Here is a 26,057-nt window from a genome sequence, read left to right as displayed (position 1 = left end):
CAGGGTCTGAAGCAATTTTACTCTTTCTTCTTGGCTTTCTCAGCTTTATTACAGAGTTCCACTCCAGACCAGCTCTCTGGAAGCAGCCAGCATCCCACCCTAAGCACCACACCCCAGGGCCCCTGCCCCCACTCTCTCCAGTTCTGTGAATTCCTTTGTCCCCAGCTCCACAGTACTCTGTGTTTCTGAGGGGCCCTGATGTTCCTGTGAAGTTTCCATGACTAATTCTGGCAAAGCAAGGAGAGCTTTTCTCACTGCAACAAAGCCACTCTGTCACAGTATAGTGGCAAGTGGAGCCAGAATTCCACCATTCCACCTTGACAAAATCAGGGCCTTTTTTTTTTTTTTCCTTTTAAATAAAGTGGAAAGGAGGAAGAGGTTGGAGGGGGCAGAGCCGACCCAGTTCATGTTAGTGAAATGACAGTATATTAAGCTGACAGTTTTATGGCTTTGCTTTTATAAGCTTCCTCCCCTGCCAAAACATACTGTTCTTCTAGAAATTGTTTGACTTCAGAATACTTTCTTTTGAACATTCAAAGTATATTTTATGCTCAGACCTAATGCTGGTTGGTCCAGAGTCTCAGACACATGATCACCTCCACTGGTGATTTTGCAAATAATTTGCTTTTCCATTTGCTTGCAAAAATAATTTCCTTTTTGTAAGACTTTGGATTCAAGATGATACCTTTCCTGGTTTTGAATCAAAAGCAGTTTAGTAGAAAGAAACTGGTGTTAAAGTCTGGAGGCCTAGGACTAGGACCTGGCTCTGCACTCTGCAGCTGTGAGATCTTGGACCAGTCACTTATGACTGTGAACCTCAGCTTTGTTTACATCACAGGATCTTAAATCTGGAAGAGCCTCCTGCCTGCCTATATTAAAAGGGCTTGAGAGTCAAAAATGGTAGTAACAAACACATATTCATCAAAATTGATGAATAATTATAAAGTATTATTATTTCCATGTAATAGCTGACAGTTGCTCAGAGAGAGTATTTTTCTGGTAAAAGAAATATTCCTGATCAATCTTTTACCAAAGGGAATCTGCAATGTGAAATTAACCTTAACCAAATCCTCAGAGCCCAGTTTTAACACATACCATGAAAACAACAGGGATGCAAGTCAGAAATGAAAGCATAAAGCTAGAACAACCTGAGAGTTCTCTGTTTTGGAGGCAAATATTTTGTTGATTTTTATCACTATATCTGGGTGCCCACACTTACAGAATATAACCCCTGCTCCCATGTAACCCATTGAATTCATGGATAAATTCAGACTTAGGTACCTGTTAATGCTGTTATATAAATGGATCTGCCTATAGCCTCATGCCCGTAGAGAACATGCATGTGCCCAAGTGATTATCTATACATAGGTGATATTCTTCTCCAGTATTGGGACCTAATTCCAAAAATTATTATGGCGATAAACCAGATAGTTCTGTTTCATTCATAAGAAGTGCATTGCACCCTGTGCCAGCCTTTGTAGCTATCCCCTGCCCCCATGGTTCCCTGCCTCCACCATACTTCATACAGGAACATCGAGGTTTAGGTCAGGTCAATCTGTGTTCTGTTTCTGAGCTCTTTCACTAGTTATGTGGCCTCCATATGTCACAGATTTTCTACATCTGTTACATGGGACTCAGGTGGTAAGGACAGAATACCGCTCAGTTGTAGGTGCTGTGGTTAACATCAGGTGGGGTCTTATGAGCTTGTCGTTCCTGACTAGACTATTGCCTTAGACCTACCAGGTTGCTCTGATTCCAGCTTCTCTCCATCCAGGCTGCCTTGCCCTTTAAACTAGAATTTCAGAATCGGAAAGGACTCGATACAAATTCACATTCCAAAACATCACATTCATCATGTCACCTGCTAGACCCAAACCTTCTAAAGGCCATTGCATGAGATCCACAGAGAGATCCTCAGATCAGCTGTTGAAACCCACACCACTCACCACCTCCCCTGCTGCCCCGCTTCATCATTGCTGTCTTCCTCACTTCTTTTCTGTCTCTCTCACCGTGACACTCCTCACCATGCAGCCATCACTGCCCATGAGCCTTTTCATTCAGTGTTTTTCCCAACTCAGGGTGTTTTTCTCTCTGACTCAGAATTGGTCACTCAACAGATTAGTAAGGCCACCTTCCACCTTAAGAAACATTCTGGGAATCTTAGGGATGCACCTGACACTTTTGCTCCCATAGAAGATGGTGCTTGGAGAAGGGTTTTCAGTGGCAAGAAGATGTGACCACTCTGGAGAAAAATTTCTTTGTTCTTGATTTTTTTTTTTTTTTCTGCATTGAAGCCTGCCTGTGAACTGTGGAGGGCTTTGAGGGCTGCAGGGAAGACATTCCTTCCCAAATTGGCAGATTCTCCTGCCTATTCTTGTAGGGTGTCTGTCCTGTTTCCTCATCTCCTGCACCACTTTTCACTGGGAAAACAGCTGGGCAGAGCTGCAGGAGCCAAGACTACTTCTGCATTGCGGCTCTGGGCTGTGGAAGACAAAGAGAGAGATTGCCACCTATTGACAGACGTGTCACCTGCAAAGAGGAATGGTTGTATAACTGGTGGCCTCCCTCATCGCTGCAAACAGGACTCCGGGGTTGTTAGGCCCATTGCTTTTTTCCATTCCATCAGCCCTCCTCTTTCAGTATTACTATTCCACTGTAAGCAAGGACAAGGAAGAATGGGGTCATGACAGCTGAAGGTGACAATGACAGCGTCTCAGTGGGAAAACTGAAAATAAATTACCCACTGTAGTAACAGCCATTTTCTGTTGTGCGGCAGACACTCTGCAGCCTGCAATATGTCTTATTCAGTCCTCACAACAACCCTGTGAGGATCTGTATTTCCATTTTATACATGAGGAAACTGAGGTTTAAAGAGAGTACCTTGTCCATGACCATGGCAAGGAAGGAACAGAGGTGGGATGTCGAGCTCCTCGACACTTTCTCCTTACACCTATTAATTACACAGTTTATATGCCCATTTAGTTTCCTTAACCTTAAGTCATCTGGACATGAAATAAGTCTAATATAGAATAAATCATTTAGCAGGTATTTTATAAAGAGAAGCTATGTATAAATAGAAGCTTGGTTATCTATTATCTGGAGATCTGGTTTGAATCCTAGCTCCTCTCATTTCTAACTTTGGGACCTTGGGCAAGTTATTTGACCATTCTGATCTTCAATGTCCTCATGTATAAAATGGATAATAATAATATACATGTTCTTGCAGGGTTGTCCACACAGTAAGATGAAGTTTTATAAAAAAAAAACTCTTTGTAAATTTTAACTGTACTATTCAAGGGTGAGTCAAAGATATTGTCTCCAAATGGATTTTTGAAACTATTTTTGAAAAATGACTTGTACTGAATTCAGTTTATAAGGAAAAACTTTTATTTTTAATCCTCACTAAAAACAATATATGATAAAAGGAGGCCCTGTAAGGGTCATCTGCTATTCTGCAGTCCTCTGTCAGATATTCCCATTAATCACACTTTGCATGGGCAGCTTGCTTTACTGTGATGCACTTCCAAATATATTATCTCGTTTCATCTTCATAGTATTTACTCCTATTTTACACATGAAGCTCAAACAATTAAAGTGACTAGTTAGGGATGTGCAGCAAGCCAGAAGAGGTTTGTGGGTGTTTGCTTGTGGAACTATGTGCAGGTGTGTCCTTGAGTGCAGGCAATGTGTCTGAGCATGCTTTTTGTGTGTCTGAAGCAGATGGGACACACCCACAGGGATTGGTACATCTAATGAAAGGGAGCGGGTGGGGAGAAGGGTATCCTGAGATTGTTTTTTTATTGGTGGTGGTTTTTTAACACTGATCAGCAATAGCTTTTTCCTATTCCTTTTCGATATTGCATTACATTCCCAGGCAGAGTTCTCAGAAGAGGGGCCCTGTCAGGAGAATAGGCTTGATTTTATCAGCATTCCATGTTTAGAAACAACAGCTCCCTGGTCCACCTACTCCTCTGGGAATTACTTCCTCTTTTCTTCCTTGCTTGCCAGCTTTATTGAATTTGCCTTAGCAACATCCAAAAAGGAATTGGTTTAGCAACAGCATGTGAACCAATGAAATGTGAGCATGCAAATTACTTCTAGACCAATAGGAGACCTCTCCAAGACTGTCAAGCCCCCAAGTGGGGGGTGGGGTGGGGGAGAACAACCTGGAGTTTGTAGAACAGCCTCAGGGTGGCAGCAAACCAACTGGATTGGCCATGGGTCCCCAGCTTTCAAGCCTCTACTTTGTTTTCTTGCTTTTTTTTATTCATAAATATAACATATTTACCAGCTATAAAAGCCTTACTGTGGCCTGCAATATGGACTCTTGCCTTTACCACAGCTAGCCCTGTGACCCCAGCATGCCACCTGCCATCTTTATTGTCACAATCAGTGCCAACCCTTTGGCCTTTGGTGACTGCCAAACTAGCCAGTCAGGAAGAAGGGCTGAAGAAATTTCATTCTCTTTAGTTTAATCACCTCTACTGCTGGGCTCAGTAGTGAGTGAGGTGGAGTTGGCTTTCTGCCACCAATGAATGGGAGGGAAGGAATGTGCCACCAACAGATTAGCTCCTGTCAGTACCCATCTGATCAGGACTCCTGACCAGCAAGGGACTTGAGGGGAGTTCTCTCTTTCGGGTGATTTGGCCCTCATATTCCTGAAGCCAAAGCAGACACGTATAGGGGACAAATATCAAATAACTCCATATTTCCATGGTTTAGCCATCTTTCTTTGTCTTTGAGATGATGTTGTATTTGACACCACCTGATGATGTTTTAGACTATGAGGTGTTCATATTTCTTTTCAGTGTTCCTATCACTACCTGGCATAGTCTTTTCATCCTTTAAGAATCACTTGAGACGTCAAATCTTCAGAAAGTCCTATTTGATTCTTGCATTCCTCTGCTACCCTCCAGCTCCCTGGAACCCCTATTATTGTACTTTCATTAATATATATATGAATGTGTGTGTGTATATATATATATATATTCATTCCTAAATGTCTCTTTCCATGAGAGTCATAGAGCTTCTTGAGAAAAAGGATTGTCCTTTGTATCTCCAGCCCTAAATGTAGTGTTGGCATACAATAGATGCTGGATAATCATTTTCTAAAGAAAGAAAGTAATTCTTACTCATGGAGAAATAATCTTAAGGACTCAGAGATACCTGAGCCTAGGCCCAAGCAGTGCCAGGGAGTATGGTGCTGACTGTGGAGGATCAACTTTTGGCTGATCAAAACCCTTTAGCACCATGAGTTGCAACTCCAGACCAAAGTCCAAGCTTGAAAGATAATCACCACCATTGGCTGATCCTGTGATAGGCTTATCTCAGTAACATGGTTTCCTTTATTTGTCTTTTAGGAAGAACTAAGAAGCAAATCCAAAATCTGTGCCAATGTGTTCTGTGGAGCCGGCAGGGAATGTGCCGTCACAGAGAAGGGAGAGCCCACGTGCCTCTGCATTGAGGTAGGTGCTTATGTCAGGAGCAGAATGATGGTGGCCAAGACCCGTGTGGCTGCCTTGCTGGAGCTGCCAATAAGCAGAGCAGTGCCAACAATTTCATTATCTTTATAAAAGTACACCTTGTCTACGTAAAAGGCATGTAGTATTTTTCCCCAGGGTTAAAAATCTAATGCATAGTTTTTAATGTAGAAGTTTTTCTTATAAAAAATATGTTTAGTTATATAAGAGCTTTTTAATTAAAAAATTGGCAATTGCTGGGTGCAATGGCACATACCTGTAATCCCAGCAGCTGGGGAAGCTGAGGCAGGAGTCTTGCAAGTTCAAAGCCAGCCTCAGTAACTTAGCAAATCCCTGAGCAACTTAGGGAGACCCTGTCTCAAAACAAACAATAAAGAAAACAAGCTAGGAATGTGTCTTAGGGCTTAGTGGTTAAGCAACTTTGGGTTCAACCCTGGAAACAAACAAACAAAAAGCAATTGTTTTATTTAAGCCAAATAGTATAAACATTTATAAGACATAAAATTAATAATCTTTCCTCAAAACTGTCCAATCCCATTAGTCTGAGATAACTGCTATTATCAGTTTTGTATTTATTGTTCCAGGGGGTTTTTTTGTGTGTGTGCTAATATAAACCTGTGTTTCCCCCTATTTTATGCAAAAATGAAATTACAATCCTTATAGATAAAAAGATATGTAATTTATATGTTGCATTCATCAATATATCATGGACAGCATTCCAGAACAGAACAGTTTTAACTCCTTTTAAAACTGATGCATAATATTTATTAATATAAAAGAACTAGGTTTATTAAATTATTTTTTCATAGATGGCCACGTAAGTGGTTCTTTGAGTTGCTTATCACCACAAACAATAACATTCTTGACAAATTTCCTTTCATGCTTCTCCCTTTGTTTCTGTAGGATCAAGCCTCCAAGGCTCTAGGTCAAAAGATGTGCCAAGGTTTTTAAAATAGTGAACAGAAATGCAGGTTTTGCAATTTTGTTTTTAGATGACATCTAAAAAGCAAAGTGAGCCTTTGAAAGCTAGTCAAGATTCTAGTAAATTCTCACTTCCAAGGTAGACATAAATACCTTGGATATGTGCTCTTTTTTTCCTCCCTCTGTCAAACCAACCTAAAACCTGGCAACCAGGTCTTTTCTCAAATAACTATATCAACTTAGTCCCCAGATTCAGGACCCTGATCCATTGCTGCAGAAAAGCAAGTTTCCCAACTTGGAAACCTAAAAACCTGATCCTACTGAGGATCCTTTTGCTGTGAGAGGTCCTCAATAGAAGTATACTGACTACAAAGTGATGGCATAAGCCCTGACTTAGGATCTGGAAGCCTCACGTCTAGTCTCGGCTTAGCCACATATAGTTGTGTGGTTTTGAGTGAACTAATTCCCACCAGATGCCATAAAGATAGTTTATATGTTTGTTTTCATCGACTCTTTCTTGTTACGGTCCCTTTATCAGGTCTAGGCTGAATTTGCTTTCCCCTTCTTCCTTTTTCCCTTCAAGAAACACAAAAGTCTAAAGAAACCAAGCTTGACTGTGGTCTTGGCAAAGCTTGACTGTGATCTTTGTCAGTAGGCAAAGCTGAACCTCGTTGCCAGATGAACCTTATTCCATATTCCTGTCCATAAGGATTTACTGTAGTCCCAACCCCAGCCTCACAACAGAGGTTGTGAAACTAGGAGGAAAACAAAGTGGTCCCCAAATACTAACGAAACAAGAGATCCCTATGATTAGTCCCTAAAAGAACTGAAATATGTGTGTGTGTGTGTTTCCCTACCCATCAATCTCCATATTCCCAGCTCCGGCTGTTTTGGGTCATAAATTTTTGGAATTTTGAGAGATCTTAGATCTTCCAAAGATATTGAATGACTTTTTCCAAAGTAACAAAAAAATCCAGATTCCTGACTCCCAATAAAATGTCCTTTCTATTAATTCATTAATTAATCTGAGACTGGGTAATTTATAAATAATGGGAATTTAATTCTAACAGTTCTGGAGGCTGTGAAGTCCAGTTACAAATCACAAGTTGGTTTGAAGTCAGTGAGGACCTGGTCTCTACTTCCAAGGTGGCACTTTGAACATCCTCATCTTGAACATCCTCACCTAGCAAAAGGCAGAAGGGCAAAAGGGCCTAATGCTGTGTGAAGTCTCTTTTTATTAGGGCTTTAATCTCATTCATGAGGAAAGAACCCATGACCTAATCACCTCCTGAAGGCCTTGCCTTTAAAACTGTGGTTGCATTGGGGATTATGTTTCAACATGAATTTCGGAGAGGACACAAATATTTGAGCCATAGAAGCACATCCATTTCTTCACTGAATTGAAGAGATGACTCTGGATCAGGATGGACACAGAGGGCCATGAGGGACTGAGCATTGGAGTGCCTCCAGCATCAAGTTGGGTAGGGTCACTGATGGCCATGCCTGAGGCTCTCTGTCCTACGGCGGCATCGAGGTTCCATCTATGCTGGTGGGGAGTTCCCTCACAAGATGACTTTGTGTGTGTGTAAGTGCATGTTAGTGCCCGTAACCACACAAGCATCCTCCCGCGGGTCTATTTCAGCAATGCAAACCTCACAAGAGGCCTGTATGTGGCAGTAACGGCAAGACCTACCTCAACCACTGTGAGCTGCATCGCGATGCCTGCCTTACTGGATCCAAAATCCAGGTTGATTATGATGGACACTGCAAGGGTAAGCATGCTGTCACCACTACATGGTAACTCTACCTGTGGAGAGACAGGGAAGGGTGGTGTATGGCCTGGCTGACCATATGACCTTTCTACCAAGGTCACTGCCACCCAAAGCTGAGAAGACCATCCAATTGGTTGGAGATGCACCCTCCTAACATTCAGGAGCCTGCTGGGTTTTATGGATTAGGCCCCAGGGGCCTTCCAGCATCTACCTGCAGCTAGAGAGTAGTTAAGGTGATCACATAAATATAATAATAAGAAGAAAGTCCTTAAAGGAATTCCACAACTTTTCAGAATGTATAAATTAAATTTAGGCACTTCCCAGCCCTGGTACTATTATGTTTCTTCTTTTTTGCACTCAAACCATTACCATTAGAGCAAAAGGGAAGGCATCCTGTGGTTGTTGCTAATTAGACACCAGCCCCCTGCCAAGCTATCGCCCTGCCCAGCCCTCCCAGTCTTGACCTCCCCTGGAGTAACAAGAAACTGTTTCTCAGGTGTTAAGTACCCAATGTAGTCCCTGACCAGAATGTTTCTCCACGTGAATTCTCAAAATCCCAGGAAGCCTTCAACCCAACAGGAGGAGGTGTGAGATCAGGAGGGCAACCCAGTGGACCCAAAATGTCAAACAAAGCAGAAAAGAAAAGATCCCATCCTTGGACCCTGGAAGAAGGAAAAGATAATAATTTAAGACAAACTGATAGAAAGGCTACAAACAGCCCTCCTTGAGTGGGGCAGTTTTAATCCTAGAAATACGCAGAAATTTTCTTCACTTTATGTTAACATATTTTTCCCTTTGTCTTGCAGAGAAGAAATCTGTAAGTCCATCTGCCAGCCCAGGTGAGTGCCTGCTTTTTTCCTGCCGTGTGCAGGCATCTCTGAGGAAATCTTGTGTTGCCTGATCCTGCTGAGCACACAAGCTCTTCGGTTTTCAGAACCTGTGACCCAGAACACAGCTCACAAAAGCTGCAAAACACTGCATTTTGGGGGAGTGCTTGCCGATTAAAGCAGCTGTTGGAGGTGGGGGGTGTTAGCTATTTTCCATTTTCACTTCATAGTGACACTGCATGGACAGGAAGGCCACCAAGTCCTCTTTCCAACACTCTGTAAGCATGCTCATGTCACAGGCCTTTTGAGGGACAGGCCCTTCGAAAGTTGATAACTGAAAATGCCAGTAAGACTTCTGTGGTTTTTTTCTGTCTGTACAGATTAAAATCTTATCTTGAATTGTAGTTCCAGACTGCTTTAGCCCATGCTTTCTCCAGGTCCTCATAATATCCTTGAGAGGTAGATCTTACTGTAATGACCTCACAAAAGAAGAAATTGAGGCTGAGAGATTGAGTTTCTGCACTTCACACAGAATATGAAGGGCATAGGAAGGGCAGGGTGAAGAAGAATGCCCACTTGTTCACATCCCTGGCTCCGTGCCCCCTTCACATCCCAACATATGTTGTCTTCCAGGAATTTCCTTCTGCCAAGGCTTTCTCTACTTTGTTTCCTCATCCACCCAACTCTGGATCCCACCTGTTGCTTCCACATGGCTTACAACAGCTGTCCAGAGCAGAGCTTTGACATGGCCCTTCCTTGGCCCTAGTTTTCTGTTGTTCATAAAAGAGGATGATACAGATGGTGTGGTGTGTGCCTCTGTGTGTGTGTGTGTGTGTGTGTGTGAGAGAGAGAGTATTTGTGTGTGTGTTACTGGGAATTGAACCCAGAACCTAGAGCTTGGCACATGCTTGCCACATGCTAGGCAAGCACTCTACCTCTGAGCTAATCCCCTGCCCTTTTTATTTTGAGATAAGGTTAGCACAGGCTAACCTTGAACTTGTGATCCTCCTGACTCAGCTTCCTGAGTCACTGGGATTACAGGTATGTACCACTGCACTCAGCAAGGTGGTATAAAATTTTAAATGGGAGAAAGTTTTGATAGACCTGGTTGATAAAAACAGAGAAAAATCAGGAAAAAAAAGGAAAAGAAAATCAGAAAACTTGTAGCATAACAAATAATTATGCTTTCATGTATTCATGTGTTACTTTAGCTTATCTTTGAGCCAGAAGAGCTGCTCTGCTCATTGAGTTTTCCCCCTTTTTCTTCCTAAAGCTAATGAAAATGTTCTGTATTTTTCTGCTCTATTTTTCCTCACTTAAGCAGCTCTGTTTCAACATTTTCAATCTCAATCTTAATAAATGCTTTAGTGAGATTAGCCTGACTCCTGGTTAGACACTTTCTGGTTGTGAACCCTTGTGTGATAATCCTGTCCCACCAGGTGCTGTGGGGATTGGATGGGATGACTCAGAGTCTGGGCATTGTGCTCCCCAGGGAGCGGGTGTCAGATGACCCTGGGGTTCTCCCTCACCACCTGGCTTATCTCTCTCCTCTTTCCTGCAGTCGTTTGCTATCAGGCCAATCGAGATGAGCTTCGGCGTCGCATTATCCAGTGGCTGGAAGCTGAGATCATTCCAGACGGCTGGTTCTCTAAAGGCAGCAACTACAGTGAAATCCTAGACAAGTACTTTAAGGTAATCAGTGTTGTAGTCAGGACTGTTCAGGCCCAGAGAAGGGGAAGCTTCCTTCTCCCATTGCCTGCCCAGGAGGAAATATGCAGCTGCTTAGAGTTCCTGGGTGTTTTCATGTTGTCGACCATCCCACAAAGCCGTGGAGTTGCCCTGTGACCCCCTGGATAAATGGGAGTCCAGCAGTCAACCTTCAGGATCAAGCACACACGTGTCGCCCCCTTGGGGCAGTTAAACCAAAGTTCTTAGAGAGGCTGTCAGTGAGAAATATGCCCAAGCTCTGTCCCCTACCCTGTAAGACACCCACAGAGCTAGCTGCTGATACATGGTACCTTCTGATCTCACCCAGACCTGAACCACTTCAACCTTTTACCTGCCCAGATTAACATTCCTCTGTCACTGACTTCATCATCCATAGCCCTGAGTTTCCTCATCTAAGAAGAGTTAATGGACTGGCATCTCATGGGTCAGAGATTCCTCATGAACCTCGGAAGTAACATCGCCCATCAGATTTACCTGAAGCAACTGAATTCTAATTAGGGTTGGGAAAGATGCTGGTTTCAAAGGGGAAAATGAAGGAGGAAATAGTATTTGGCAATATGTTGGACTACCTGAGCTCTCTCAGAGAGCCTGAAGGTTGATAGAAAGCAGTAAAGGGCACTCTTCCAGGTGATTGACAGGAACACAGACACACATAAGAACATCACACTTAGAAGCACAGACACATACACACATGTGCAACAATAGATCAGATACACATACCACCCTCAGAAATGCACACATCACAGTGACAGGTACACACAGACACCCACATTCCAGTACCCACATTCTCACAGAAGCACCAAAGCCCCCTTCACTTTATGACACAGATCTCTAGGTGGGTGCTTCACTTGCTTCCCAAGCCTGCTGTTCCTGGAGCTAATAAGCCATGACTTGGGAGAAGATTCAGATGCTTGAGGGACTACATGGCAGCTCTGAGGGCACCCAGCCCACTCAACACCAGTATAGTCTATGGATTCTTATTTTTTAACTATTATTTTGGAGCCTACAGATAGAGAAATTTTGAGTTGATTTAAAAGAGGTATTTGATCATTTAAGACTTCTCTTGTGTTACTGTTTTTAGATAGAAGCTTCTCTATGGCAGAGATTAAATCTCTCTGGATTCCAAGTTTTGGAGATCTCACCAAGATGAAAAAGCTTAGCTCTTCTCACTTTGTCCTCTCTCTCAGCTACTCCCACAGGACAGAACCCTTGGCAGGCGTGTTTCCTCTCCCATAGACAAACATGTCACATTGCTGAGCAGGAGAGTTGGACAGGAGCAAAAAGTCACTAAAAGAAAATGCTTTTTCCAAAGCCGAGGGAGTGGTTCCTGCAGGGCCTGTTGTGCACAGTGTCTTTGCCCTGTCATTGCAGCTGGAGCTGTGGGGCCCAGCAAGCTCCTTCCAGGGGGCCTCCTGGGACCTTGTAACTGTTTGCAGTTGCCCTTTGGTGGCACCCTGCCTCAGGCATCTCTGACATCTGTTATTCGATTTGATTCCCAAGAATCCAGGCCACACTGCTCCACCTCCTCACATCCCCAGCAGTAATACTCTTGCAGGCTCCCAGCTGAAAACCGCAAGGCCCCTTGAGAAAACAGCTTTTCTCTAGGGTGTTCTCCCAATTGAGTTTGACTGCTACTGCCAAACACAACGTTCCTCTTCCCAGACACACTGGCAGTGTTGGGTTGTTGTTGTTGTTGTTGTTTTTTAATGATTATCAGAGGCCTATGTGGTCTTCTCAGGGAGACTCCCTCCTTTACTAGGTCAACAGCTGCTTGCTGACAGATCTGACTCCTCCCAGAGACTGAATTGCTCTCAAGTCTCACTGGTATCCCTTACATCAAAATAGTGGAAAAGCAAATATAATCAGAATTTGAATAAAGCTAAAATCTGCCTTTCACCTCAACCAGTGGTTCACTCATTGTTTCTTAGGTGAAAGAATTACAGAATGGAGAAGGGAAGACCAGCAGGAAGTGTCTTTCTTGCCCATGTCACCCATACCCTGTGACTCCAGATTGACTCCTGGAGGCCAGGGCTGAAACTAGAGCCAGGCTTCTTGTCTCCCTTACCCTGGGGTCATGTACCCATTGCCCCAGCTGCTGTGAGTGAGTCAACATCTGCCTCAGCCCATCTGCTCTGAATAGTCTCCAAACTTAAAACCATGAGCCCCAAGCATGAGTCTCCAAACATTCATCTTCCTGCCTTTCTACAATCCAGCAGTCCCACAGAGGGAAAGTGTTGTTGTCTCGAATATAGAGCCATGAAGTACAGGCATACAGAGGGTCTATGTCTTTGTAACTGGTTGACTGAACAGAGGCCAAGTGAATTATGTTGAATTGTGGTTCCAGATCAAGATCCCACAGGCCTTTCATGCTATTTCTGGGGCAGATACCACACCTGTGTTCCTATGGATTCCACATACTGATCTGGCCTGTGGAGGCCCATCAGGGCCCTTATTAAGACTACATACAGAATGGAATGTCCCCTCAGCCTCAAGCCTGCCTCCTGATCCCAGTGATACTGAAATGTGTGTATACAGCACTGCCTTTTGAGAGCCTCTGGCCTGCAGTTGCCAGGTTCAAGGTGTCCACTGGGTCCCTCTAATAGTGAGTGTGCAGCCAATGTGGGATTCTTCCCCTCCCTATACATATTCTCTGTCTACCCAGCACATGCAACATTCGGACTCCAGAAAGTCCTTTGCTCTTAAGAATATTCCTGGCTAAGCTTATTTAATTATGCTCCCTTAATTAATTAAGACCTCACAGGTGAACTGCAGGGAAATTTCCTCAGGGAGAACATATAGTGAATAAGAGTATCTGAGATCTGCTCCTGGAAATCAGGACAAGAGTGATAACGAGGTCTAAGCAAGGGCCTCATAGTTGTTTTATATACACCTGTCATCGCACATGCCATGGATAGATTTATAACTTTAGATTGGAGCCCATGTGGCACATGGCAGTCATACAGTCAGTAGCTACATTTGTCCCTTCTGCCTAGAAACCTGGACAAACTTTCCTTCCAGAATTCCTTGTACCATCTGAGGAGCCACCTTGAAAGTAACATGGGATGCTGATTATTTCCCAGGGTAGCAGTATGAGGCAGCCCAGGGAAAGAATTTGAGAGTTAGGAAGGGAGTGACATTGGAACTAGTTAGAAGAGCAGCAGCATCCATTGTGGAATTTGATCAGAACCTTGAAATAGACTCCTTCATGCAGCTATGGCCTGGGCCTCTTGAGGTCTCAGTTTAGCATTTTACCATGAAGGGACAATGCCTGAGCTCACCACACCCTCTCCTTGCACTCATGGGATATCATCTGGGTGGTCTGGACAGCCTGCGTGGAGTAGTCTCTGGACCTGTGCACACATCTGCAGTGGGCCCTCAGGGATTGGGGTCTTTGCACCACCCTGCTGTGGTCAGTTATAGGTATGAGTGTGAAAGTTAGACCCTGAGATCATGGCAGGGAGGCTAGAATCATACAGCAAGACAGAGTTGTGTGATTCCCAAGGGAACTTGGAGGGTCACTTGTGTTGCTGCTCCAGAGCAGTGAGTTAAAAGCACTGAGGTTTCACAGCTGCTGATTTACCGCGTGCGACTTCACACCCTGCGGTTGTGTGTGCATCCAGGTTTGAGAATGTGGTGTGGTGGCTGGTCTGTCCCCAAGTTGAGAATGTCTGCAGGGTAGGTAGTGTTAGGGCTGGCACAGAGCACACTCAGGCACCCCAGGCTTTGGGGGCAGCTCAGGACTTCTGGCCAGTCTGCCTTCCTGAGGAGGGTCTGGACTGAAAGGCCTCCTGGTAGCTTTTATCCAGGTCTGTCACTTGCTTCCTTCTCTGGGTATACAGTGATCCAGCCTTTATTGCCATCGCTCTTTGGGACCAGGCCAGGAAGGACTGAAAGATGTCAAGAATGACATGAACCAGAGATGGGTCAGTCCAGGGGAGGCAATGATGGGATTGGGGCTCTACAAACCTTCCTGAAAATCTCTTCATACCCTTCTAGAATTTTGATAATGGCGACTCTCGCCTGGATTCCAGTGAGTTCCTGAAATTTGTGGAGCAGAATGAAACTGCCATTAACATCACCACCTATGCAGACCAGGAGAACAACAAGCTGCTCAGGTGAGATGAAGCAGAACGCTGCCTACAAGAGGGGACTCGAGGCCCTTCCTACCTGTAAAGAGCCACCCATGCAACATGAAGAAAAAATAGGAACTCTCTCCTGTTCTACTCTGTGAACATTATGAACTAATATATTAAGAACTAATATACTGATCAGATATGTTGATATTTGATCAAATAGTTAGTTTTAGGCCAGAACTTACAAGGAAAAAAGACTGGAATTTTAAATTATCAAGGTTGCATCAGAGCACAGTTGTTTCTGAATGATTTAGGTGATACTATATTGGTTAATTTTCTGAAGGAATTACATTGATTCAATCTAAAATAGCTTCACTATTGATTAGACAGTCAGTGCTGTTTCACGTGATTGCTCTAATTATTATAAATGTATATCCCTCTCCTTTTCTGGTATTATCCTAAAATAAATATTAAGAAAAATCAATATCCATGAAACTTCTAGTGTGGTTCCAGTACATCAGTAAGAATTAAAAATAGTAAAAGCTCCTCTCTTGTGTTCAAAAAGAAGTGCAAAGCCCATCTTCTAGGATTCTTCCTAAAAATAGTCTATGACCTTAAGGTATAGAATCTGCAAATCCTTCATATTTTGGTAACCTGAAGTCAGATAAGGTTTTACAGTTTCAATGTTTGAAACTTAAAACATCCCAGCAAGAGAGCTGTCTTTCCTTTTTAGGTGAAAAACCAGGTTCAGAAATGTCAAATAACTAGCTCAAGACCATTTGGGTAGTAAATTAAGTCAATGCTTAAATCCAAGCCAGGGGTGGTATGAATGAATTGCAGTTCTATAAAACTCTTCTGAAAGATCTATTTCTAGAATGGTGATAGTGTGATTCTTGCTTGAATGCCATATTCTTTCAAATCCCATATTCTTCTCATGTCATCTGTCATCTCTTCTGTTTTGATTTCTTTTTTGGTCCGATTGACTTGACAGTTACACCAGTGGGAAGGCAGTTGCTGGTGGAGGGTGTGCAGGTAGGGAAAACATCAATCAAAGTGGACAAAACCATTCACAAAACTTGAGTCATCTTGAGAACATTAGAACAAGTTTCAGTGATCCGGCATCCAGTTTAATAAACTGAAGGTTAGGTGCTTATAGGAGTCAGTCTGGGTGGTGCTTGAGACAGGTCAGTGTAGAAAGAAAACTGGTCAATGAACACTCCTCTCCCTGGCCTCCTGGAGGCCCCGGTTGTATGTGAGCCTGGTTCTTCGCTGTCTTGGGTGTGAGGCGGAAGCCTTGCTGATGTGTTTCTCCTGTGTTTTGTTGCAGAGGACTCTGTGTCGATGCGCTCATTGAACTGTCCGATGAAAATGCCGACTGGAAACTCAGCTTCCAAGAGTTCCTCAAATGCCTCAACCCATCTTTCAACCCTCCTGAGAAGAGTATGCCTAACATAGAAATTGAGAGGGTTTTGGAGGCATTTTGGGGGAGCCAAGATAGAGAGGGTCGGTGGAATTCTCTAGAGCTGGCTGAGAAAATCCCTTTCCACAGTTCTAGACTGGGCCCCAGCCCATCATCTCCATGGTGCTGTAAAGGTCCAAAAGGGTCTCTGTTGAGTGAGGGTATCTGCTCAGCCATGGTGCCTCTGAGGGACAGGCAGCCCTTGTCAGGGAAAAGGGCAAGGTGCAGACTACAGCAAAACCTTCACAACCAAACTATTGTCTTATTTCTGGTCCAACAGAGTGCGCCCTGGAGGATGAAAGGTATGCAGATGGAGCCGAGACCGAGGTGGATTGTAACCGCTGTGTCTGTGCCTGTGGGAACTGGGTCTGCACAGCCATGACCTGTGATGGTGAGCTGTGCCCCTGGCAGAAATAAGGAGCAGCTGGGGGCATGGGAAAGAGGACAGTGACTGGGAACAAGGAGCCCAAGCAGCGAGTAACAGACCCAAACTTGTAATGTCGGGGCTCCCAGGGGCAGCACTATAGGTGAAGTACTTGGCCCAGATGCATTAAGTTTGAAAATCACAGCTGAGCCTTCAAACAAGTGATGACTGAGACCAAGGCCACGTGTAAATGTTGATATGAGCTGGAATGATCATAATGAAAGCAAACGCCAATTTAGGACTATGTGCCAGGCATTCTTCTAAGCACTTAATCCTTGTGACACTTTAGGGAATACTGTATATAAGACTGAGGTGATTGGAAGTCAAAATAACTCCTCATTTTAACTCCTAGTATTGCAAATACCTAGCAGGGGGGGAAAATGAAAATATCTGTAGACCCTCATTGAACTATAGAATTACGTAATCTAAAAAAATTTTTTTGAAATAATGTTGAAGTAGTTGAGACATGGGCAGGGAGGGATGGGGAGATAAAGATGTCAGAAAAAATTAGGGGGACAGAGCAGAGAGTAAAGGTTGTGTTAGAACCAATAGGGTCCCATCACAGTCCTGGGGTACAGTGATGGCAGAAATCAAGCCCTACCAAAGAACCGGGGACTATTCAATTTGGAGGCAAGGCAGAGAAGGGTGTTGAAGCCAGGTCTGGAATGGAATTGAATCACCTTAAGTTTGAGTAGAAAGGTCAGTTGGAACCAGACCCAAAAGTTACACTGGAGGGCGTGAACCTAAAATTATATTTTAAAAAGTTAGCTGAGGCAAGAAGAAGTGGACTGGTACCTAAAATTGTATCAGGAAGATTAGGTAAAATGGTGACTGGGAGGAGGAGCCCAAGGAACTAGGAAGAGCTTCTCCTGGACAAGGAGCTGAGGAGCACCAACAGTATAATAAACAGAGGCTCACGCTGTCCATGGGATCACTAGCCTACCACTGCCCACGACCAAGTCCATTTTCACTGTGGGCAGGAGACCAGCCTAATTCTAGGTAGGATCAGAGAGCAGGGAGAATACAGATATTAGCAATTTCTAGAAGTTGCTGGAAGTCAAGACCAAGCTGCAATAGCCAGAATACACACACAGTAGCTATTAAAGCCAGCAGAGAACATCTTAAAACAGCAGCTGGGCCTGCCTCAACCAGGAAGCACCCTTTGCTTGTCTTCCCTCAACACCTTCAGTACATAACTGCTTTCATTCTGGATTTTGAAAGTTAGTCTTCCATTTCTAAGATGCAGGAGTCAGCATGCAGCTGGTTTATAGAACCCTAAGCATCATTGTCTGGATAAGCCCCATCACGTGTATCAGATAAAATTCAAATCATCCCCTCCATCATTTGCTTATTTCCATAGGCACACAGCTCTAGACTGCTTGTTCTCCCTCCCAGGAAGGCCCAATTCAGATCTCTGTTTGGGTATAAAAATATAATTCAGGGACTGGGAGTGTAATTCCGTGGTAGGGCTTTTGCCTAGAGTGTTTGAGGCCCAGCACATGTTCACTCCCCAGCACCACAAAAACTAAAGAGCAGTCCCAATGGTGGTACCGCAGGGATCTTAGCATGTCTTGATATGGAGGCCTGGGATCTAAGAGGAAATTATAGAGGCAGTGTTCAGAGGCATTTCTGGGGTAGTGCCTGAAAGTTATTAAACTGGTATTAGGTCACAAATCCCAAAGAGAAAGCAAGCAGGGACATCAAGATGTTGTAGACCCATGAAGCTAGGGCCAAGTGAAACTGCTGGGAGGGGCAGGTCAATGCCACTGCCTGGTGTTTCCTGATGGTAAACATTGTGATTGATACCCAGAAATTCCTGAGTCCCATCCCAAATGTACTGAATTAGAATCTGCAAAAAGAAGAGCTTGGGAACCTGTGTAGTTTTTTTTTGTTGTTGTTGTTTTGTTTGTTCCTACACAAAATTGGGAAACATTACTAAATGTAGTGTTTATAACCCTGTCTGCACACCACAAGAGCCTCTTTAAAAAAAATACTGGTGCAAAGGCCCAACCTTACATAAATTAAATTTGAATCTCTGAAGATGAAAGCTAGGCTTTTTTTTTTTCCTTTTGTGGTGCTAGGGATCAAAAGCAAATGTGGGTCCTTGTTCATACTAGGTAAGTGCTCTACCAGTGAGCTCTCCCTCATCCAGCAATGATATATGTAAGTGTTCATCGGGGCATTTTGAGGATATGTAAGTGATTAAGAATCACTGCCCCAGAGGAATTTCCTGAGCCAGGACCCAGGTTCTCGACATAGCTTTTCTGCTAGACCAGCCCCTGGCATGATGTGCCATCAGTTGAAAGACGCTGGGAACAGAGGCCAGAGAATAGTTGGTAGATTTCTTGTTTGTAGTGTGTTACCTTGGAGATGTCAGTTGTATGAGACCCTGCATGGCTTCATACTCAAGAGAAATGTGAGCAATCTACTCTCCCTCCATAGGTTAAATGGTCAATGAGAACCCATAAGGTGGATCTTAGTGAATTCCTCACAGGCTTACCACAGCTGCCAATGTCTGAGCTTTGATTATTTTTGCAGGAAAGAATCAGAAGGGGACCCAGACCCAGACAGAGGAGGAGGTGACCAGATATGTCCAGGAGCTCCAAAAGCACCAGGTGAGTGGTGGCCACTGTGTTGGTTCAGGTATTGCTGCTGCCTCCAGGCCCTTCTACCACTTAGTCACTGCCCACTGCCCCAGGAGACCAAGGAGACACACTTTGTTCAATACAGTAGATCCTGCATGATATCATTTCACATGCATTATCAAACTGGGATACAGTTTTTGATGAAGTCCTCTAAGAGCCCAGCAAGATCCAACAGATGTAAGTTACAACTTGGTGAGTGACTATGTAAGTAAGAATTGCTATTGGCAAGTGAGCATGATCTGAAGCAGTATTAGTGTTTCCTATCATGGCGTGCCCAGACCCAGTTTGAAAACTGCTCTTGGAGAGCAGGCTCCATAACTTGCTCATCGTTGTGCCCTTACATCTGGCACTGGGCCTGGTATGCAGTAGACACTCAGTGAGAAATGAGTGGATTCATACCTCAATAGAAAGGATCTAAGTTCAATACCATATGGTCAGAGAAGAACCTGTGATTGACAAAAATTCTCCTTCCTGAAGATTCAAAAGGTAGTAAATCAGAGGTCTGCTCAGACTGTATGTCAGTGTGTTGAAAGCCTCTTTAAGGAAAGCGCTCTTAGCAGAGTAGAGGTCCACTGAGGCACTGTGGCAATATTGGGTCCTGGGCCTGTCCTTCTACCACTATGCTGTGTAGTCTTAACAGGATACTGCTCCTTGCATTATCTATCTGTTGACTAGATCTAATAATAGAAGCCTTCTCCCTGACGTTTGAGTTTTTAAGGAATATCACAGTCACAAAAGCTACTAAACCACTGAGATGAAATGTTTAACATGAGTAAAAAAAAAAAAATTACTATTGATAGTAATTGTTCATATTTATTGATCATTCTTTTTTTAATATTTTTTCAAATGTACATGAACACAATACCTTTATTTTGTTTATTTATTTTTATGTGGTGCTGAAGATCAAACCCAGGGTCTCTCACATGCGAGGCAAGCGCTCTACCACTGAGCCACAACCCCAGCCCCTTATTGATCATTCTTTACGTGCATTTTGACATTATTATCACCGATTGTGTCAAAATCTCTTGTCCATTGTTTAAGCAGAAGCTTCTAGTCTTTCTTTTCCTAATTTCACAAGTCTTGAGTGAGTACGTGAGTTCAACCAATTAAAAGGGAAGGAAAAACTTCACAGGAATTCCTTTCATCTAGTGTGGAGAAGTTACAGTGGAGTAACAGATGGTGGGGAGTGAATTACAGTAGCTAACATTTTTAATTTTCTCTGTCTTATGGGAATTTCTTCAGAAGCAGACACTGAGACAAGGACTCAAGTAGAGCATTTATGTGGGAGGCAATCCCGTAAAACAGCAGAAGAGATGTAGGGAAATGCACTCAGGAAGGAAGCAATAAAGAGTGTATTCAGATCAGGCATGAAGACGCTCACGTATAATCCCTGCTACTTGGCAGGAGGACTGCAAGTTTGAGGCCAGCCTGAACAACTTAGGGAGACCAAAATAATAATAATAAAAAGAAGAATATCCAGGCAAGGCACTACAGGGGCACTAGGAACTTAATCCTATTGGGGAACTCTGGGAACTGAGTTACTGTGCCTGAGATGGGAGGAACTGGAGTATTTCTACAAAAACTCACATCAGCCATTGGCTGAGGGCTACCTGGGTTCATTAATTCCCTGGCATATCTGGCTACAGAACATGCAGGCAGTGTTAGGCTTCCAAAGCTAGAGAAAGCCCTCAGGCAGAGGTGCTGGTGTGGCAGTAAGAAGCCATGCCAGTTTCCACCAAAACAGTTGAAGCAAGGGGCTGGGGATGGAAACTGACTGTGGCCAGTCAATGTGGCCAATGGTTTTTTTCTAATTATTTTTTTTTAAATTGAGGTATAATTCACATGTCATAAAATTCAGTGCTAAAAAATATGCAATTTAGTGGGTTTTAGTCTATTCAGTTCTCACCACTAATTCTAGGAAGTTTTCAGTATCCAAAAAGAAATCCTATAACTATTAGAAGTCATTCCACATTCTCTTCTCCCTCTGCCCTTGGCAACCACAAATCTACTTTCTGACTCTATAGATTTGATTTGCCTATTCTAGATATTTCATAAAAATAAAATCATTCACTACATGGTCTTTTATTTATTTATTTATTTTATGGGGGGTCTAATTCTTTAACTTGGGATAGTGTTTTCAAAGTTCATCCTTACAGCATGAATCAGTCCTTCATTCCTCTTTGTGGCTGAATACCATTGCACATATACCACATTTTGTATATCCATTCATCAGTTGATGGACGTTTAAATCATTTTAATTTTGAGCCCTGATGAATGATGCTGCTGTGAATATTAATTGTACAAGCTTTTGTGTCGGTATATGTTTTCAAATTTTTTTATGAACATGTATGTTTTAGTCTGTTTTTTCACTTCTATGATTAAAAGGATCTGATCAGAACAACTATAGAAGAGGAAAAGTTTATTTGAGGGCTCATAGTTTCAGAGGTCATACTCTCTAGAAGGCTGGCTCCATTTCTCGGGATGTGTGGCAGAGGGAAGCAGCTCACATCATGGTGATCAAGAAGCAGAGAGAGAGACTCCACTTTCCAGATACAAATATATACACCAAAGCCACGCCCTAATTTCCACTGCCTCCAGCCACACCCCACCACTCAGTGAATCCCTATCAGGGGATTAATTCACTGATTGGGTTAAGACTCTCACAACCCAATCATCTTTCCTCTGAACTGTCTTGCATTGACTCACAGGTGAGGTTTTTTTTTTCTTGGCTCCTGCTTTTGGAGACTTCCCCAATCAAATAAATGAAGGCATTTGCCATCATCAGGATACCCAACAACTCACATCCAAACCATAATAATATTTTTTTAATTCTCTTATATACCTGAAAGTGCAATTGTTGAGTCATATGGTAACTCCATATTTAGGACTATTTTCCAAAGTGGCCACACCTCTGTACATTCTCATCAACAGTGTCCTAACTTCCTCACATCCTTGTCAGTATTTTCTGGTTTTTTTTTTCTTGTTTGTTTAATTTGGTTGTTTTTTGTGGTTTTTTTATTGTTTGTTTGTTTTGTTTTGTTTTATTGTTACTAGGGATCAAACTCAGGGCCTTGGACACACTAGACAAGTTCTCTACCACTAAGCTATATCACCAGTCTTTTTCTTTTATTTTGACACAGGGTCTTACTAAATTGCCTAGGCTGGTCTCACACTTATACTCCTCCTGTCTCAGCCTTCTGAGCAGCTGTGGATAGAGATGTGCACCACCACACATAGCTGTTATTGTTTTTATTTTAGCTTCGTTAGTGGAAGTGAAGTGGTATCTCATTGTGATTCTGATTTGTATTTCCCTAATGACTAGTGATGTTGGACATCTTCTTAAGTCCTCATTAACTGTGTGTATCTTCTTTGAGAAAAATGCCAGGCAGTGTTGTAAAAGCCAGTACTTTCTTATTCTCATTTTACTGTTGGAAGACATTGAGATACAGGTTTCACAGTATGCCCAAGAAAGTAGCACAGTTGAATTCAAGTTCAGACTGTCTACTTCCAGAAACTGTTGTTGCTCTTAACACTTCTCTGGGACTTGTGGGATTCAGAATATCAGTATCCTTTTATTTATCCTTAAAATGGAAATAATAAGATCTGATCTTGTTTCGTAGGAGTACAGATGGAGTCAGCTTTGAATTCAGTAAAGAACTCCTACTTACCAGAATTCAAATTCAGCATAAGAATGTATCTGTTGGGGGCTAAGGTTGTGGCTCAATGGTAGCGTGCTTGCCTAGCCTGTGTGAGGCACTGGGTTCGATTCTCAGAACCACATACAAATAAATAAAGTAAAGGTCCACTGACAATTAAAAACATTAAAAAAAAAAAGAATGTATCTGTTGGGCTGGGGTTGTGGCTCAGTAGTAGAGTGCTTGCCTCACATGCGTGGGGCACTGGGTTCAATTCTCAGGACTACATAAATAAATAAAATAAAGGTATTGTGTCCACCTACAATTAAAAATTTAGAAAAAAAATATTTTTTTAAAAAAAGAATGCATCTGTCAATAACAGCTGTATAAAGTCTTGAGACCCAGATAAATGCCAGTGATTTTTTTAATATTTCCCTGATGATTATTTTCTCTTACATCTCAAAGGAAACAGCTGAAAAAACCAAGAAGGTGAGCACTAAAGAGATCTAAGAAGAGGCACTTAGACACAGTGTCTGGAACCCAGCACCTTCTCTTCCACTCCAGCGCTGAGTCCAGTATACGCAAGTGTCTGCTACAATCGCCAAATCACCAGTATTTGCTTATATAGCAATGAATTTTATTTTGTTTATTTGTTTTGCAATAAAGGAAGTGGGGGTGGCTGGCTAGTAGGGGAAGGGCCATAGCCTTCATTTCTAGGAGTACTTCCAGAGAAACTGTGCTCTGGGGTTAGAGGCAAGTAAAGAAACTGCATCAGGGTGGGGAGGGAGCAGACCCAGATCTGAAGCCTTTCTGAGTCCACCACAGCTGTGTGCAGACTGCAGGGAGAGACACGCAGTGCCAGAGAAGACTGAGCAGGCCGTCCCTGCAGGAGGACAGTGGAGAGGAACTCATTCTGCTTTCAGCCCATGCTGTTGCTACTGTCAGCATGACAGACCTCCAGCATCTCTGCTTCTCCATTGCCTTTAGATACACAACCACCCTGTTAGTTACCTGTGTCCCGCAGGCTTGGATGGAGTTTCTGGGAGGGTATGCCCAAATGATGCAGATACTTGTATACTTCAAGCCCCGTAGAGACTTAACCAAATTTTTTAAATACTTTTTACCAAAGGTGCTATATCTCTGTCAAACACTTTTTTTTTTTTTTTTGGTAAGTTGACTTCATTCTTCAATTATTATCATTATATTATTGTTGTTGTTTTATAATATTTTATTTTCTTGACTAGATATTAAGCTTTTGTAATTATTTTCCAGTACTACCATTTCAGAGGTGGAAGGAGTTTGGGATTCTTCCTGGTACAGGAACTTCTGTAACCCAGACCCCCCAACCCCACCACATACTAGAGTAGATATACCCTACAGTGTCAGCACCTCTGGCTTCTAGCAGATCAGCTGTGTACCACAAAGGGCAGAAGTTTCCTCAGACAGAAGCCAGGGGATGAAGCGTCTTCATATAAAGCTTTCAAGATCCAAAAAGTTAATTTGTTTTCATTTATTCTGAGAAGTTCAGGCAAATCACTGTTTGAAAGGCTAGAGGCTTACAGTGCCTCCAACATGCTCATTGATCTACCATTAGCTAGCACAGTGATATGGCCCCAATCTCCTGTTACTGGGCCTCAGTTTCCTCAGTGAGCTGATAAGAATGCATTAACCTTTTGATCTGACAGATTTTGTGGTTCTGGTAATTAGTCCAGAGCCAGGTAGGTTCCTGTGATTTTCCTTCTTATGATAAACCTTATCAACAAGAAGAGTCAGATAGCCAAAAATAAGATGTCCAAGTTTGACCTCAGCCTGAATGACCCTTGCCAGACCTCCATGGGAAAGTGTGCCCAGGAGGAGAGTGCAAGAGAGAGAACCACCCCTCTGTCTTCGGCTGTGCATGGCACGGGCAATCTCTTGTTGGAGTCAGAAAGAGCTTTCCCTTTAGAGAAGAGAACAAAAGAAAGTTTGACATTTGAGGGGGTGAAAAACAGAGATGGAATTTTCAAACTGAACCTTGGGGAGAAGTCAGTTGTTCACAGTCAGTCCTGTGTCTGTGGCCTTGGATTATTATACCCGCTCATTACCCTGTTTTAGATGTGTTTGTCATAACAAGGTCAAACATTTGAAGAATTCATTTGCAAAAATTAAATTACATATTATGTAGTTTGTATGCACAGGCAATTGTGAGAAAGTCTGCCAGAATTCCTTCTAAGTAGTTTTCCTTGTTCTCTTTGAAAGGGGAAAATTCCACTTCACTTCTAATTCTGCAAAAAAATTCTTTCATGTACCATCCCATTTAAAAAATACTTTGAACCTCCCCACCCCCTTGTGCAGTCTGAAATGCAGCTCCCTGTCCAAGTGCCTTGGAAAACTCACAGCAGCATGCCTTAATTAAAAGAAGTTTTGCCAGTTCTTGGACACAATGAGAGAGGGCAGGAGTCCTAGTTGGTTTAAAGCAAGAAGCCACAGTGTCTGTTCACTGGTCACATTTAGAACAATGATTACCATCCAAGACTCTACCCAACCCTGCAACATTGAATTCCCAAGAGCAAATCCACATTCCTCTTGAGTTCTGCTGCTCTGTGTAAATGGGGCAGCTGTTGTCTGCACCATGAGATCACATGATCTGAGGACCATTCATGGAAAAGCTGCTAAATAGCCTAGTTTGGGGAGCTTTGCATGGAACGAACATGCAGGATCAAATCAGGTTCAGTTCTTTCAGCCCTCTGAAAGCATTTAAGGCATAGCTGCAAGCTTTTTGAGCTTTCTGTGTGTGTGTGGTTTTATAAGCAGTGTCTGCTAAGATCCAGTGTCCATGGAAACCTTCCCACATGCTGTGACTCTGGACTATCACTGTTTTGGGAAAGCAGGGCTCTTCCACCAGCTAACAAGCCCATGTGAACCAGTCTGAATGTCTTTCCTTTAGCCTATGATTTAAATAGTCAAACTTCAGGAAACAATTAACAGGTTTGTTGCCTGTGTGTTTGTGAAAATGTATTTGTATTTAGTATGCTTCCATATTGCATTTAACTTGTTTTTGTAACTCCTGATTTTTTTTGGTTACTATTGATAAATAAAACAAATAAAATAATA

General features: G+C 42.9%; 1 protein-coding gene across 1 annotated transcript in view; it reads left to right on the top strand.

The window, feature by feature from the left end:
- Fstl1 (follistatin like 1) overlaps window positions 1-26,057 on the top strand; it is a 55,286-nt gene extending 29,229 nt beyond the window's left edge. The window contains exons 3-11 of the mRNA XM_046457978.1: window positions 5,361-5,465; window positions 8,044-8,173; window positions 8,980-9,012; window positions 10,562-10,692; window positions 14,725-14,843; window positions 16,129-16,241; window positions 16,541-16,651; window positions 19,223-19,299; window positions 23,430-26,057. Of these exons, the coding sequence (XP_046313934.1) occupies window positions 5,361-5,465; window positions 8,044-8,173; window positions 8,980-9,012; window positions 10,562-10,692; window positions 14,725-14,843; window positions 16,129-16,241; window positions 16,541-16,651; window positions 19,223-19,299; window positions 23,430-23,474 (864 nt within the window). The 3' untranslated portion in view covers window positions 23,475-26,057. The remainder of the gene's footprint in view (window positions 1-5,360; window positions 5,466-8,043; window positions 8,174-8,979; window positions 9,013-10,561; window positions 10,693-14,724; window positions 14,844-16,128; window positions 16,242-16,540; window positions 16,652-19,222; window positions 19,300-23,429) is intronic.

Source organism: Marmota monax, unplaced genomic scaffold (assembly GCF_021218885.2).
Source record: "Marmota monax isolate L192 unplaced genomic scaffold, Marmota_monax_Labrador192_F-V1.1 WCK01_AAM20220418_F8-fsc00052, whole genome shotgun sequence".
In the NCBI taxonomy this organism is placed as follows: Eukaryota; Metazoa; Chordata; class Mammalia; order Rodentia; family Sciuridae; genus Marmota; species Marmota monax.
The sequence above is the reverse complement of the archived record's forward strand: the minus strand, read 5'-3'. Positions and strand labels throughout refer to the sequence as shown.